This window comes from Gadus macrocephalus, chromosome 4 (genome assembly GCF_031168955.1).
Source record: "Gadus macrocephalus chromosome 4, ASM3116895v1".
Lineage (NCBI taxonomy): Eukaryota > Metazoa > Chordata > Actinopteri > Gadiformes > Gadidae > Gadus > Gadus macrocephalus.
In genome coordinates, this window is record NC_082385.1 from 14,604,361 (window position 1) to 14,619,263 (window position 14,903).

At 48.5% G+C, this 14,903-nt stretch overlaps 1 protein-coding gene and 1 long non-coding RNA gene across 2 annotated transcripts; both read left to right on the forward strand.

Moving 5' to 3' along the window:
* The first annotated feature begins 3,415 nt into the window (after window positions 1-3,415).
* LOC132456155 (uncharacterized) lies at window positions 3,416-4,624 on the forward strand. Its single transcript, XR_009525390.1, has 2 exons — window positions 3,416-3,589; window positions 4,141-4,624. It is a non-coding gene; the product is annotated as an uncharacterized LOC132456155 (long non-coding RNA).
* Window positions 4,625-10,560: 5,936 nt separating this feature from the next.
* Window positions 10,561-14,104, forward strand: LOC132454875 (uncharacterized). The gene is given in 3 exon segments (XM_060048421.1): window positions 10,561-11,441; window positions 11,538-13,517; window positions 13,519-14,104. Coding segments are annotated over 3 exon segments (2,982 nt in total). The 3' UTR covers window positions 13,640-14,104.
* The last annotated feature ends 799 nt before the right edge of the window (window positions 14,105-14,903 follow it).

The window sequence follows — 14,903 nt, forward strand, 5'->3', positions numbered from 1 at the left end:
AAGCAATGACAAATATAATGTTAACTCAACAATAGCACATACATTACAATAATACGAATAATAATGCAATCATAATACATTGAGTGTAGGCTTAAACATGTTCAGCTACAAAACAAATAGTAATCAATTAAAATAAAAAGGTAAAACTATAAAAAGTTAATAAAAGTATGGCTCCATAATCAATTACATTAACAGAATGGCGAGGTGATTTCTTAAAACTCAAATGTATTGCTTACCTACCTGTACATGAATTGCATCCAATTTTTCAGAGAGACCTTTGAATGACTGAACATTGACTTATGCCGCACAGATTTTTGTGTGGGCTTTCTGTAATGTGCAGCCCGTCGACAGATCCTAACAAACAGTAACATACCGTCGTTGTTATTTAGAGAGGTGCATCATACAATTAAAATACAATCAGCACAATTGTACATGTCCCCATATTTTACTATAAACTACAAAATACATGATAAGGAAAAGGGAAGCAGTCGTTGCTTATGAAGTGAGCTGAAATATGTGTAAATGTGTAAATAAATGAAGGCAATCTTTCCCAGCACACTGTTTAGAGTTACTTTCTTCAAGTGTGCAACATGTGCACCCCAAGTAGGCTCAGTCTAGTCCCATATGAAGTTGAAGAAATAAATTACTTCGTTTTTTTACAATAAAAAAGCATATCATGCTATTCAAACTGAATGTATCTCATCTCAGCTATCCCTTTCTTACCAAGCATATTGGTCCACACTGTTTCCTCTTCTCTTCAGCTCCATGCCATGATAGCATTTACTGCATTTCATTTTTCTTCTCAAAAGTTTCTTCCTCTGAAACCACTTAATAAGCTTCCAAGCATTTTGTTTAGAGACTTCCTGATGTAGAAGGTTTCTCACACTGCTGAATCTTGTCATTGCACTGGTGAATGATGCCGCCAGGATCGTGCTGCCACATAATCTAACGCCTGCGTTAAGTAGGAATAGCGTCATCAACGTGGGACAAAGAAAGGTTTCGCGCTTATTCTATAGTGATATAGCCACCTGTTCCAGTTGCTGGACAGTATCAGTAATAATGGCAAACAGAAAACGGATACAGACCAGAGGAAAAAAACATGTAGAGGAGACAGAAGCGGAAGGCAGCAGTGTTGGTGAGTATAAACAGAGAATGTCTAATATGATTAGTAGACGGGCTCTAGTATAAATATATATATATATTTTTTTTTTAAACCCACATTGATTGACAATGAGGTAGATTGCTTGCTAGCTACTTATACAGTACAGCCACATATAGTAGCTAGCTACTCATATGCGGGGGCACTGAACTGCATCAGCAATTTAATGAATAAGTGAGAGTTTACTGTAGCCTAACTACCATGGAACGTCAACAAATTAATTCAGCATGTTTCTCCTGATTTCAGCAAACCAAATTAATCTTGTGAACATATTATAAAGACAGTATAAGATAACCGAATGAAAACCTCTGAATGCAGTCTGTAATGAACTAATTGTATAGTATTTCACACTGCATACCTGAACAATAAGCTATACAGGCGTTAGAAAAGGAAATTGACTGAAATCCATTAGTTTAATTTCTTTCTGTCAGATGAGGTTACTTTAATAGGCTAACAGTTAATGTTTTATAGGCTACTTTATGAAACCCGTGCTTGAATAGAAGAAAGACATTTTACTGAATTCCTGTGATTTGTCCAGTGTCCAGTGATTTGACTTGAATTAGATGTTCTACATTCATTCAATAATGACATATGTATTTCTTTTAGGTGCGTCAGCAGCCCCCACAGCACAGCTGGCACTAAACAATAAAGCACATGAGTTGCAGATGTGCAAAAAGAAAATGGAATGGCAGAATGACTGAGAAAATAGAGGAGTTGACCAAGGAGAGAGATTTCCTCAAGGAACAACTAGTATCCGGCAAGTCTCCCAACAAAATGTTTAGTCAAAGTGTTGGTTTGTTTTTAGTAGGGTAGAAGGAAGGCATTGCGTGTCCTCTTCGCCTCCAGTCCGCCACAGTCATCTGCCGAGTGGTCCAAGAATGTGGGCTTTGACTTCGAACTTCGTAATTCGAATATAATTCGAATATCAAAATATAAATCAAAATTCGAACAAATATTAGGCAGCCCTTAATATTCGAACCTGTTATGGGCAGGCCAAGAGGGAGAGACGTCGGATTACCTGACGCAGTCTATTCATAATATTGTAATGACCACGGAAGAGGCAGTGACTGAAGTATTGATTAGACAGCGATTTATTAGAAACCTAATAAACCGTTGGAACACGCAAGACCGGTAACCATAGCAACGCCGGTAAACCAACCTCGCAAAACCCAATCCAGGGCTGAATCCGAATACTCATTCTTATAGTATGCATTTTGTAGTACACCACAAATATAGCGCGTCCGAATGCTCAGTACGCATTGTGTAGTATGGAAAACGTTAAAGAATGCGTACTACCGCCACAGTATACAACGGTAGGTCCCTACGCTATCCCACAATGCAACCGGAGTCTGGTAACGAACGAAGAAGAGATGGCTGACCCGACACTAACAGCGGCTTAGAAAGACGTCGTAGAAAGCGGCGAAGAAAAGAGATTAAAAAAGTAAAGTAAGTAATTAAGTAAAAAGAGACATTTTTAATTTAATAGCAACGATGACAAGACGGAAAACAGGTAACTTATCAAGGTAATTTTGCCGGCATCTGAGGGGAGATACGTCATATCCAAACGTCCGGTGGAGTTTCAGAGGCGTTCTACGCATAGCTGTAGTACGGTGAAGTAGTAGACACTGAACAGAAATAGCATGTACTAAGTATTCAGATTCAGCCCAGGTCTTACTGAAGGCATTTAATGGTCAAAATAGTATTAATAAATATTCGAATATTAATATTAATAAACAAACGAACTTCGAATATGATTTTTTGGGCCAAAGTCAAAGCCTCCATATTAGCAGATTCACACATTCCCTTTCCACAGTCCATCAGGTTATTGAACTGCTGTTATTAACACACAACCGCAAACTCATGATGTTAAAGTCTTCGCTTAGTAAGGTTCTGGTTTAAGAGGCAGTCTTTGCTTTCATCGGAAATAGTACTACTATTGCTTGGCAGCAGGCTACATCTATCAATTAATGAAAGGAACGTCTGACTCTCAGTCTGCGTGTGTTTGTGTACCTGTTATTCGCATATCTCCCGAATACAATTTACATTAGTATTGTGATTGTTGTTTTAACATTCACATTAGTGTTAAAATTACTTTAAAAAGTAGTGGGGGAAAAAGTGGGACCATGAACTTGCAGGATCTGGCTGTGCATTGTATGCGTGCACATATGTGTTGTTATGTATTATGTGTTGTGACTTTTATGTTTGTATTTTAATCTTTTTAAACAGCTCTTAAAAAAGATGAGCCCAAAGCAACTGCCGGTTCCAGTAGTGTCTCTACACTGGACTCAGCTTCCTCCGAGATGAGTTCAAAGAGTACGGACTCAGAGTCATCCAACAGCTCATCCTCAGGGGACAAGAAGAGGAAGAAGAAGGGGAAAGGGAGAAAGAAGCTATCCAAGAGGGTTAAAATGGAAAAAACACTGCAAAGAGGTTAGAAATACTAATTTCACCACTTTCCACTCACCTGGGTGCTAGATCACTCCTGGTTCGCTGTGTTGTGTTCTCCAAGCTGGCTCTTCCCATATGATGTGACATTGCTTGTGTGATTGTTTCTAGCACTCACACAGTGAATTTTAGAGGAATAGCTTGTGGTCATCTCATATTCTAGATTGAAATCAGATTTAAGTGTGTAGCTGACAAGCCACACTAGATTCATAGTGTAGTGTAGTGTAGTGTGTGTGTGTGTGTGTGTGTGTGTGTGTGGGGAAGTAGATTTTGTGTATGTGTGCTCCTTCACTCTGTGTGTGTGCTCCTTCACCCTGTGTGTGTGTGGGCATTCCACCACTGTAGCTTCTCCTGCCTCTCACCGGCAACACATACTGAGCATAGTTGCCGTTGTGTGTGTGTGTGTGTGTGCAAGGAGATAGTGTGTGTGTGTGTGTGTGTGTGTGTGTTAAAGATGAGTACAGTATGAGTACAGTAATATAAATGACAAAACTCCTACTATAGATAGCACTAATTGTATGTTCTCTTAATTGCAGCCCGGAATCCCGAGCAGGCTTTGGCCCGGTACAAAAAGATTCTTAAATGCTACAAGAGGCTTGGAACCATGTCTGGGGCATTTCGAAAGGTCGGTGTTGACCGTAATACAGTGGTGGTCAATGCACCAATCGCCGAGCTTTCCATTGCTGCCCCAGACCAGTACAAGGAAGCTTTGAAAACGTATACCCATTCCACAAAATTGAAAGCATTTGCGGAACACTGTGCCTTGACAATTCTAGGCGATGTAGAAATAGTTGACGCAGTCAACACGCTTAAAGCCAGTGGTAAGCTGCTACCACTGAAAAAGAAATAATTATGTGCATTTTGTATTATGCTTTACAAGTGTTCCTGTAAAGTAATTTTTACATTTTCTGTACAATACCACTGTTCATATTTTATCTGTATTTTTTTGTTGTGTGTTCTTTGTTGAAAAGAAGAATTTATGTAGTTTAAAATAAATATTTGTACGTTTTCAGCACTTCAGCACATAGCTTCTTTCCCTTTTCTTAAAATAATATTTTGTTTTAACTTGTGTCTCTTTGGTATCTGCTAGCCACTCATTTATAAATACTTTGTAAAGCATAGCAAGCCCTCACTTTAGATGGGCTCACACCATATAGTCAACTAATCAGTAGTAACTCATGAGTTAATCATGAATTGAAGTGTTGTTAAGTGCTTGTTAAAGATGCTGTAACACTAACTATCCGTAGGCATATTTCTGAAGGCATGTCCAAATAGAATAATACATATTTGTGTCCAGGTTATGTTTGCCACTCATTTATAAATGCTTTGTAAAGCATAGCAAGTCCTCACTTTAGATGGGCTCACACCATATAGTCAACTAATCAGTAGTAACTCATGAGTTAATCATGAATTGAAGTGTTGTTAAGTGCTTGTTAAAGATGCAGTAACACTAACTATCCGTAGGCATAGTTCTGAAGGCATGTCCAAATAGAATAATACATATTTGTGTCCAGGTTATGTTTGCAATTCATTTATAAATGCTTTGTAAAGCATAGAAAGTGCTCACTTTAGATGGGCTCACACCATGTAGTCAACTAATCTGTAGTAACTCATGAATTAATCATGGATAACCTAATTGGTAAGTATTTGTAACATATGTATTAACACCCCAGCTATTAGTTGAGGCCTATTTCTAAATCATAACATTTTATTTAAGGCATGAACAAATGTAGGTCTAGATAGTCTGTTAATCATCAACTTCCAGGTTTTAACCGGCCTTATACATTCCTAAGTACCTAGATAATAATGGTAAAATTACTTTTTTAGAAGGCTTATTTACAATGAACAAACCATTTATAACTGTGTGGAAAAAATGCTTTACTAATGATACGTTATGTATGAACAATAAATAACTAATGGTGAACAAACCATTATTTAATAGTTTTTTAGAAGGCTTATTTACTATGAACAAACCCATTTATAACTGTGTGAAGAAATGCTTTACTAATGATACGTTATGTATGAACAATAAATAACTAATGGTGAACAAACCATTAACAAATAGGTAAAAAATGCTTAATAAATTATGAATTGTGTGTAGTTATTATAAAGTGTTACCGATGATGGTAAGCCTCACGAGATGGAGGGGTGAAGATGTGCTGGAAAAAGTAGGTACGGTGAAGTTAACTCAGGCGGTGACTCTCCTCCCCAAACAAGAGTACCTATTGTCAGAACTCAGCCGCCCGGATCATCACCCGCACCAAATCATCTGACCACATCACCCCTGTCCTCATCCAACTTCACTGGCTCCCAGTACACTACCGCATCCAATACAAAACCCTACTCCTCACCTACAAAGCTCTCCACAACCTAGCCCCCAGTTACCTCTGCGACCTCCTCCAAGAACACAGTCCCTCCCGCTCCCTCTGCTCAACCTCTGCTGGACTACTATGTATCCCCACATCACGACTCATTACAATGGGTGCCCGGTCATTCAGCTGTTCAGCACCCAGGCTCTGGAACTCCCTCCCCCCACACATAAAACAGTCAGACACCATTACAACCTTCAAGTCACAACTCAAAACTCACCCGTTCAAACTCGCACACAACGTCTAACTGATCACTGTCTTGATTGTTTGTTTGCTTTGTCTTGTTTTGGTTTTGTTTTGTTTTTTTCCCACAATGTCTTGTTTTTAAAGGATTTATGATGACTTTATGCTCTGTAAGGTGACCTTGGGTGCCTTGGAAGGCGCCTCCAATATTATTATTATTACTGTTGGGTAGACTGCCAAGTAATGTGCCCAAGTCACCTGGAAGCACAGTTATTGTGGAGCCTACCACCTCCAGGTGGGTGCCTCGGGGCATCATGGTGGGGAGAGTGGTCACGCCGCTGTGGGGAGATGGCTGGACCCCCATGAAAATCACAAACATCTCAGACAAACCACTCACCCTGAGAAAGAACCGCAAGCTGGCAGATGTCTCTCCTTGTGTCGTGGCTGAAGACCTCACACTGTTCCAGGGTTCCTCTCAGAGCGACAATTGTTAAAGTGACGCATGTGAAACAGGATGACGGCACTTACCTGAAAGACAGACTGCAGAAGTCTGGTCTTGGAAATGTCGACATTGACCAATGTGAAGTGAGCCCCTCCACCAAGCTCCAACTTGTGACATTGCTTGAGAAGTATCAAGATGTATTTTCAAAGCACAATCTAGACTGTGGAGAAGCCGAGGGCTTTGTGCATAGAATCCGTCTCACTGACGACCGTCCTCTCCGTCTTCTGTATCATAGAGTGCCGCCAGCCCACTATCAAAAGCTGCGCCAAGTTCTCACTGAGATGGAAGAGCAAGGAATCATACGGAAATCAATGAGTGAATATGCTTCCCTACTCGTGATGGTTTGGAAGAAAAATTAGGATCTTCATATATGCACAGACTTTCGATGGCTGAATAGGAGAACCATCAGGGATGCTCATCCTTTGCCCCATCAATCGGACTGCTTGGCTGCCCTTGGCGGTATCGCTGTTTTCAGCAACATGGACCTCAGATCTGGTTTTTATAACCTGTCCATGCATGAGGAAGACAAGAAATATACTGCCTTCACAACACCACTAGGCCTGCATGAGTATAACAGAATGCCGCAGGGGCTTTGCAACGGTCAGGCGTCCTTCTTGAGGATGATGCTGAGTATCTTTGGTGATCTTAACTTCAGCAGTCTCTTGTGCTACTTAGATGACCTCTTGATTTTTGCCCCCAATGAACAGCAGGCCCTCAGCAGGTTGGAAGTTGTTTTTCAGAGGTTGCGGGAGCACAACCTGAAGTTGAGTCCGAAAAAGTTATAAAGGGCTGAGGGTGAAGCTCATATCGAGTGGGGAAAAAGGGGCAGAGATAAGAGCGACGCAGTTTCTCAAGGCTCTTCCCCAGGCGGTGCCCTCAGAACGGGACACACCTCCAGCCCTCTCCATCAGCGAGCTTAGGCACAGTCAGGAAACGGATCCGATTATCAGGGAGGTCCTACGGCTCATTCAGAGGGGTGAGCCACCACCTAGGCGAGGGAGAAGTAGGTTAGCTCCTACAGGCCAGACCCTGTGCAAGCAGTGGCACCACCTAAAAGTCCAGGATGGAGTTCTATATAGGGTAACCAAGGACCCATTATGTGGAGAGAAGAGGTATCAGTTTGTGCTGCCTGTTAGTTTGAAATCCGAAGCTCTCGCTGGTGTGCATGATCTAGCTGGGCATCAAGGGCAAGCTAGAACAGCACATCTCGCACGACAGCGCTTCTTCTGGCCGCAGATGGGAAGAGACATCAAGGAATACGTGAAATGCTGCCAACGCTGTATCCTTGCAAAGACCCCTGAACCAGCTGCCCGGGCTCCCTTGGAGAGCATTCGCACTTCTGCACCTATGGATCAGGTGTGCATTGATTTTTGGAGTGCTGAGGACAGTAAGATCTGTCGATGTGTTGGTCATAACAGACCACTTCACAAAATTGGCTCATGCGTTCCCCTGCGTCAACCAAACGGCAAAGCAAGTAGCGAAGAAGTTATGGGATAACGTGTTCTGAATCTACGGTTTTCCGGAGCGAATACATTCCGATCAGGGGGCCAATTTTGAAACTAAACTCATTGCCGAACTCCTCACAGGGATTACAAAAACACACACAACAGCATACCATCCCATGGTAAATGGGCAAACCGAAAGATTCAATAGGACGCTTGGCAGTATGCTGCGTGCCCTACCGCGAGCCGCCAAATAACATTGGGCCCAACAGATACAGACTTTGACCTTTGCTTATAATGCCACCATTCATGAAACAACTGGATATCCTCCATTCTACTTGATGTACGGTCGAGTCCCCAGACTCCCAGTGGATATGGTCTTCAAACAAGTCCTGAAGGATCCAGTCGTGGTGGATTATAGGACCTATGCAGAGAAACTGATGGCGAACCTCCATGTGGCTGCTGGCATAGCTCAGCAGCATGCGAGGAAAGGACAGCAACATTAAGCCGATGGCTACAGCAAGAGATTCGCCTGTGAGAGACTTACCTGGCTGCAGTGTGCCCCCTGACTCGCACATGACCGACACTGACTCAGACCCCCCAACTGATGCTTATGACTCAGGTGCAACAAAGTCCCCTAATGTTACCTCACCTGTTGCTGTGGCCGATAGTCAGACACCCAGCCAAGCACAAGGGCCCGAAACACATGTAGTAAGGACACGTACTGGTTGGGTAGTTAAGGCAGTTGATCGTCTGATAGAGAACATGGTGCAAAAGCCACGGACCAAGGGTTTTGTTGAAGGGGTCAAAAGAAGGACATTTTCTTTGCTCACCTTATTTTAGATAGAAAACAAAGAGAGACTTAGGTGCTGTGGTATACTTTTCTTTATCATGTATTGTATGACTTGAGTAATGACGTGTTCATATGGGAGGGAAAGTGTTCCAAGATCTGGTAGGGTGTAAAAGGCATCATATTCACTAGAAGATGCAGTAGTCTGATCAACTGCTGTTTTCTTTCTACTTACTTTTGTAAGTAGTGTTATATGCTGTGTATGGGAATGTCCCCAGGGTTATCTTGGACCAAGTGAATATGAGCTTTGTTTTGTATCTTTCCTACTCTACGCGTTAAGGATTTTGGCAAAATTAAAGAGGGGTGAATGTAACAGATTAAAGAATGACAAATATTTTTGTATCCTTTCAGTTTATATTTTGTGGTTATGTGAGTTCTATTTCATCCTTACTGACCGCCAGAGGCGGTGCATTAAGCACTGGATTTATCCGTCTCGCGCATGCGCAGTTCGAGTACCTATACCAACAAGGTCACATGTGACCCTCGTGACACCGGATTGGCTATACAGCCCGGTGTCGACAGAGGATCTGTTCCTTTCATCTTCTCGCAAAGACGCATGTTGTAGTACCGCTTGCGGATAGCGTATTCGCTTTTTGAAAAGGATCGCGCTCCAGACTGTGTGCAGCCTCGCGACCAAGGGTCGGAGCAACGGGTGAACTCGTCCTCCAGGGGCTGTTGGTCTGTACAGCGCTGAAAGGCTTCCCTTGAGTAGAAGCTTCCAAGTTTTTGCAGTCACTTACCGGTGAAGGCAGCGCTCTCGCGTCCTCTCCCGGCAACACTGCTGGGATTATTTTCACTACTGGGATTAATTTCGCTATTGATAGCTCCCTTATAGAAACAGCTCGGCTGTGTTCTGGGTTACCAAATTTATTTGGTAAAAGTTTTTCCAGTCAGTCACTTACCGGTGAAGGCAGCGTTCTCGCGTCCTCTCCCTGTAACACTGTTGTTTATTTCTTTCGGTCACTTACCGGTGAAGGCAGCGCTCTCGCGCCCTCTCCCTGTAACACTGTTGGGGTTTATTTTTCAGTCACTTACCGGTGAAGGCAGCGCTCTCGCGCCCTCTCCCTGTAACACTTGTGTGTTTCTTTTCAGTCACTTACCGGTGAAGGCAGCGCTCTCGCGTCCTCTCCCGAGAACACTGCTGTATATTTGAGTGTGTAATTATTTTTTTCAGTCACTTGCTGGTGAAGACTGCGCTCTCGCGTCCTCTCCCGGTAACACTTTCTTGGCTTTTCTTGAATTAGTAGCTCACTGGTGAAGGCAGTGCTCCCTCTCCCAGTGTTCTGCTGATGGCTCATGTGTGTGGCGCCTGTGTGGCCCTCCTTGAGCCTGACGATGGCCATGATCGCTGCCCCTCTTGCCTCGGCTTCGAGCATTTGAGGGAGGGCCTTACCGAGAGGGCCTGTATGAACTGCGGCTCCATGCCCTTGGCACTCAGGCTGGCTAGGCTCGCAGCGGTGGAACATCCGGCAGCTGTCGACCTACCATCAATGGCGCCACTTCCTCCAGCTCAGCCCGGCCATTCTTGGCGTCGGGGTAGAGCAGGCCCCCCCCCCAGGAAAAGGGCTAGGGACGAGCTAGCATCCAAGGTGGATCGCTTGTCGTCCGATATGGAGAGGATACAGGAACTCCTCCTGACCCTGCAACCTGGGGCAGGTGGCGCGGTGGCTGACATCCGGCCTGACCCTTCCTTGGGGGATGTGCCGGGGACGGACGATGTCCTGTCGCTGGCGGCATCAGCCAACCTCTTCAGTGAGGGTGTCACGGGGGAGGAAGCCTCAAATGCTTTTGGGGAGGCCTCCCGCTCCTCTGCTCAGAGCTCTGGGCACAGCACAGAGGGTAACCCCATCGGGGCCGTCATCCGTACGGCCCTGGCTCGCCTGGGGCTCGATGCTCCTCAGGCAGACTTGGCCCAGCCTAGCGCCTTTTTCAGGCGCAGCCCTGCCACAGCCCCTTTCTCTGTCCCTCCTTCGGAGGAGTATTTAAAGGAGCTACACCTCTGCTGGAAGGACGCCAAGGCTCTCCCCCGTCCTTCTTCCAGTGCTCGAGCCTTGGCTGCCATGCGGGATCCAGCGCAGTATGGTTTGGGTTGTATGCCACCCGTTGAGCCCGCCATTGCCTCCCTCATTCTAACCCCCGATCAGGCCTTGCGGCCGGATGCCAGGTGTCCTCGGCCCCAGTGCAGGGTCACAGACGACCTGCTTTCGAAGGCCTATGACGCAGCAGCACGTATGGGGCGGATTGGCAACTCCCTCTCCCACCTAATGCTGGCGCTCTCGACCTCGCTGCAACAAGCTGCAGTTGAGCCGTCTACACAGGACCTGAGCGACGCGTCCCTACAGGCCTTTGCCCTCATGTCCAGGGAATTGGGGCGTGTTATGTCCACCCTGGTCCAGACTCGCCGCCAGGTTTGGTTGGCTCAGTCGCCCCTGACGGAGGCGTGCAGGAAGGCCCTTAGAGCCGTGCCAGTGGTACCGGGGGAGCTGTTTGGGTCAGCTGCCCTGGAGACGCTGGAGCGAGCTGCCCAAGCTAGGCAAACCAACCTGCAGCTGTCGGGTCTTCACAGGAGTGTCTCCGCTCCTGGCAGGCCTAGAGCCCCCCCGGCTGCCCCCCGGGGCCGCTACCAGCCACCACGCTCTTACCCAGCAAGAGATGAGGGCCTACGCAGGTCTCGGCGGTCCGCCCAGCAGCCCGCTGATAGCTTTCGCGCCCCCGCCCGCCCGGGCAGCCTCGGGCCGCGGAGCCTCACCGGTACCCCTCCAGAGCCGACAGAGGCTGGGGGGCCAGGCGCTAGGACCACGGGGCCGGTCGTCGGCTGTTATTCCCAGCAGCAGATCAGCTACTGGGCTGCCTGTACTATAGACCCCTGGGTGGTTTCCACCTTAACCCGGGGGTACGAATTACAGTTCCGACGCCGGCCCCAGGCCTTCGGACGGGTCAGGATGACAGTCGTCCGCGACCCGACGAAGGCCGCAGCTCTGGCCCAGGAGCTATCCGCCCTCCTGGCCAAGGGTGCGATCGAGCCAGTGGACCCTCAGTTACAACCCGGGGGGTTCTACTCGGCCTACTTTCTGGTAACCAAGAAAGACGGCGGATTCAGGCCCATTCTAGACCTAAGGGGCCTGAACATGTTTTTAAAAATTTTACCATTTCACATGCTCACCTCGGCGGACACCCTGAGGGTAGTTGCCAGGGGGGAGTGGTTCACGACTATAGACCTAAAGGACGCCTATTTTCATGTGCCGGTTGCGGCACACCACAGGCGGTTCCTGAGGTTTGCCTATCGGGGCAGGCATTACCAATTCAGGGTACTTCCCTTCGGGCTTTCCCTCTCCCCGAGGGTTTTCACCAGGGTTGTGGCGGCAGCCCTCGCACCCCTGCAGGCGCAGGGCATGAAGGTCCTGCCGTATCTGGACGACTGGCTGGTCTGTGCGCCCTCCAGGTCCCAGGTGGCCCAGGACACGGCCCGCCTGCTGTTGCACGTCGCCCGGCTGGGCTTGACGGTGAATCAAACAAAGAGTTGCCTGGACCCTTCCCAACGTGTTACCTATCTGGGGTTGGTCCTGGACTCGGTCGCCATGAAGGCCTACCTTTCACCTCGACGGGTGAACGACATCCTCCGCCTCCTTCCCCTCTTCAGAGCCGGCAGGAGGCTGCTTTTTATTCATTTTATTCAGCTTCTGGGCAAGCTGGCAGCTGCTTCAGCTGTGGTGCCTCTGGGCTTACTGTCCCTGCGCCCACTCCAAATGTGGCTGAACAGCCTGCACCTAGATGCCAAGTGGCACAGGCAGAGGAGGGTCAAGGTGACCCTGCAGTGTCTTGTCTCTCTGGCTCCATGGAGAAAGAGAGCGTATCTGGAGGCAGGCGTGCCCATGGGCGCAATCCCGGCACGCCGGGAGTTGGTGACAACCGACGCCTGCCTCTCGGGATGGGGCGCAGTGTGGCAGGGCAGGACTGCGCAGGGACGGTGGTCTGGCCGGGACGTGGCACAACACATCAATGTGCTGGAACTCCGGGCTGTGCAGCTGGCATTAGCCAGCTTTCTGCCCCATTTGACAGGCCGGCATGTCCTGGTCCGGTCGGACAACATGGCCACGGTTTCGCAGGTGAACCACCAGGGGGGCACCAGGTCAGCACGGCTACTCCGGGTATCCCAGAGCCTGTGGACTTGGGCTTCTCCCCGTCTAGCCAGCCTACGGGCAGTCTATTTGCCGGGGGCCCAGAATCGGGCGGCAGACTTCCTCTCCCGACGGAAGCCTCCACCGGGGGAATGGCGGCTTCACCCCGAGGTGGTGGAGTCAATGTGGGGCCTCTTTGGCAGGGCAGAGGTGGACCTCTTTGCCTCGGAGGAGTCGGCGCATTGCCCCCTCTGGTTCTCCTGGGCAGAAGCGTCCAGCCCTTTAGGGCAGGACGCGCTGGCGCACGATTGGCCGGACAGGCCTCTTTATGCCTACCCACCATTGCCTCTGGTTCTGCCGACACTCCAGAGGGTCCTTTTGCAGGGCCACCGGCTCCTTCTGGTGGCCCCCTTTTGGCCGGGGAGGCTCTGGTATCCACTGCTGCAGCTCGCCATGGCGCCTCCCCGACAGGAGGGATCTCCTGTCCCAGCTGGGGGGTCAGATCTGGCATCCCGACCCCTCTCGCCTACAGCTCTGGGCTTGGCCACTGCAGGGCCCGACCCACTGCTGAGGGAGTGCACTGCGGCTGTCAGGGGTACGGTCATGAGTGCCAGGGCACCATCGACCAGGTTGCAGTACGGAAACAGGTGGAAGCTGTTCTCCAACTGGTGTGCGGCTAGGGCCGTGGATCCAGTGCACTGCGCTGTGACCACGGTGCTGGAATTTCTGCAGTCCCTCCTGGATAGTGGCCGGTCGCACTCTACCTTGAGGGTCTATGTCGCTGCCATCTCCTCCCTACATGATAGGGTTGGCAGCGCCACGGTAGGGCGCCACAGATTAGTGTCCCTCTTTCTAAGAGGGGCTTTGAGGCTGCGTCCCCCTACAGCCATGCGGTCTCCAGCATGGGACCTGCCGCTGGTGCTGGAAGCCTTGTCATCTCCTCCCTTCGAGCCTTTGGGTCAAGGGGGTTTGAAGTGGCTGTCTATGAAGGCTGCCTTTTTACTCGCCATAACCTCTGCCAAGCGGGTCGGGGAGTTGCATGCCTACCAGTGAGTGATACATGCCTGAGGTGGAACTCTGATGGCTCGGGTGTCACTCTATGGCCGAACGTTGCGTTCCTGCCAAAGACCCTGCCACGCAATCACCTTAACCAGCCCATCCAGTTAGCACGCTTTGACCCCCCTTCTGGGGAGGGTGGGTCTGAGCTGCTGTGCCCGGTGCGGGCCCTTAGGGCTTATATTTCTGCTACCGCCGGTATTCGCCAGTCGGAGCAGCTTTTTCTTTGCCATGGTGGCCCTAACAGGGGTCGTGCTTTAACAAAGCAGAGGCTGTCCCACTGGATTGTGGAGACCATAACACACGCCTATGGGGCCAGTGGCCGCCCCCCGCCATCCAGGGTGAGGTGTCACTCAACTAGGAGCGTCTCCACATCATGGGCTGCCCTGAGAGGGGTGCCCCTGGGGACCATCTGTGCCGCGGCGTCATGGGCGTCGCCTAGCACATTCTCCAGGTTCTACCGGGTCAACGTTGCCACTCCCCATCCAATGGGCGTGGCCCTGATGCCAAGCTCTGCTTTCTCTGATCAGTAGATGAGCACCTTGACTCTTCGTGACATTGTTGGTATTGGCCATCCAGTGCTTAATGCACCGCCTCTGGCGGTCAGTAAGGATGAAATAGAACGCAGAGTTACGTATGTAACTCCGGTTCTATGAATCCTGGATGACCGCCAGAGTTACAGGTCACTCAGAAGTCTCGTGGTTCGCGAGAAGATTCTGGGAACAGATCCTCTGTCGACACCGGGCTGTATAGCCAATCCGGTGTCACGAGGGTCACAT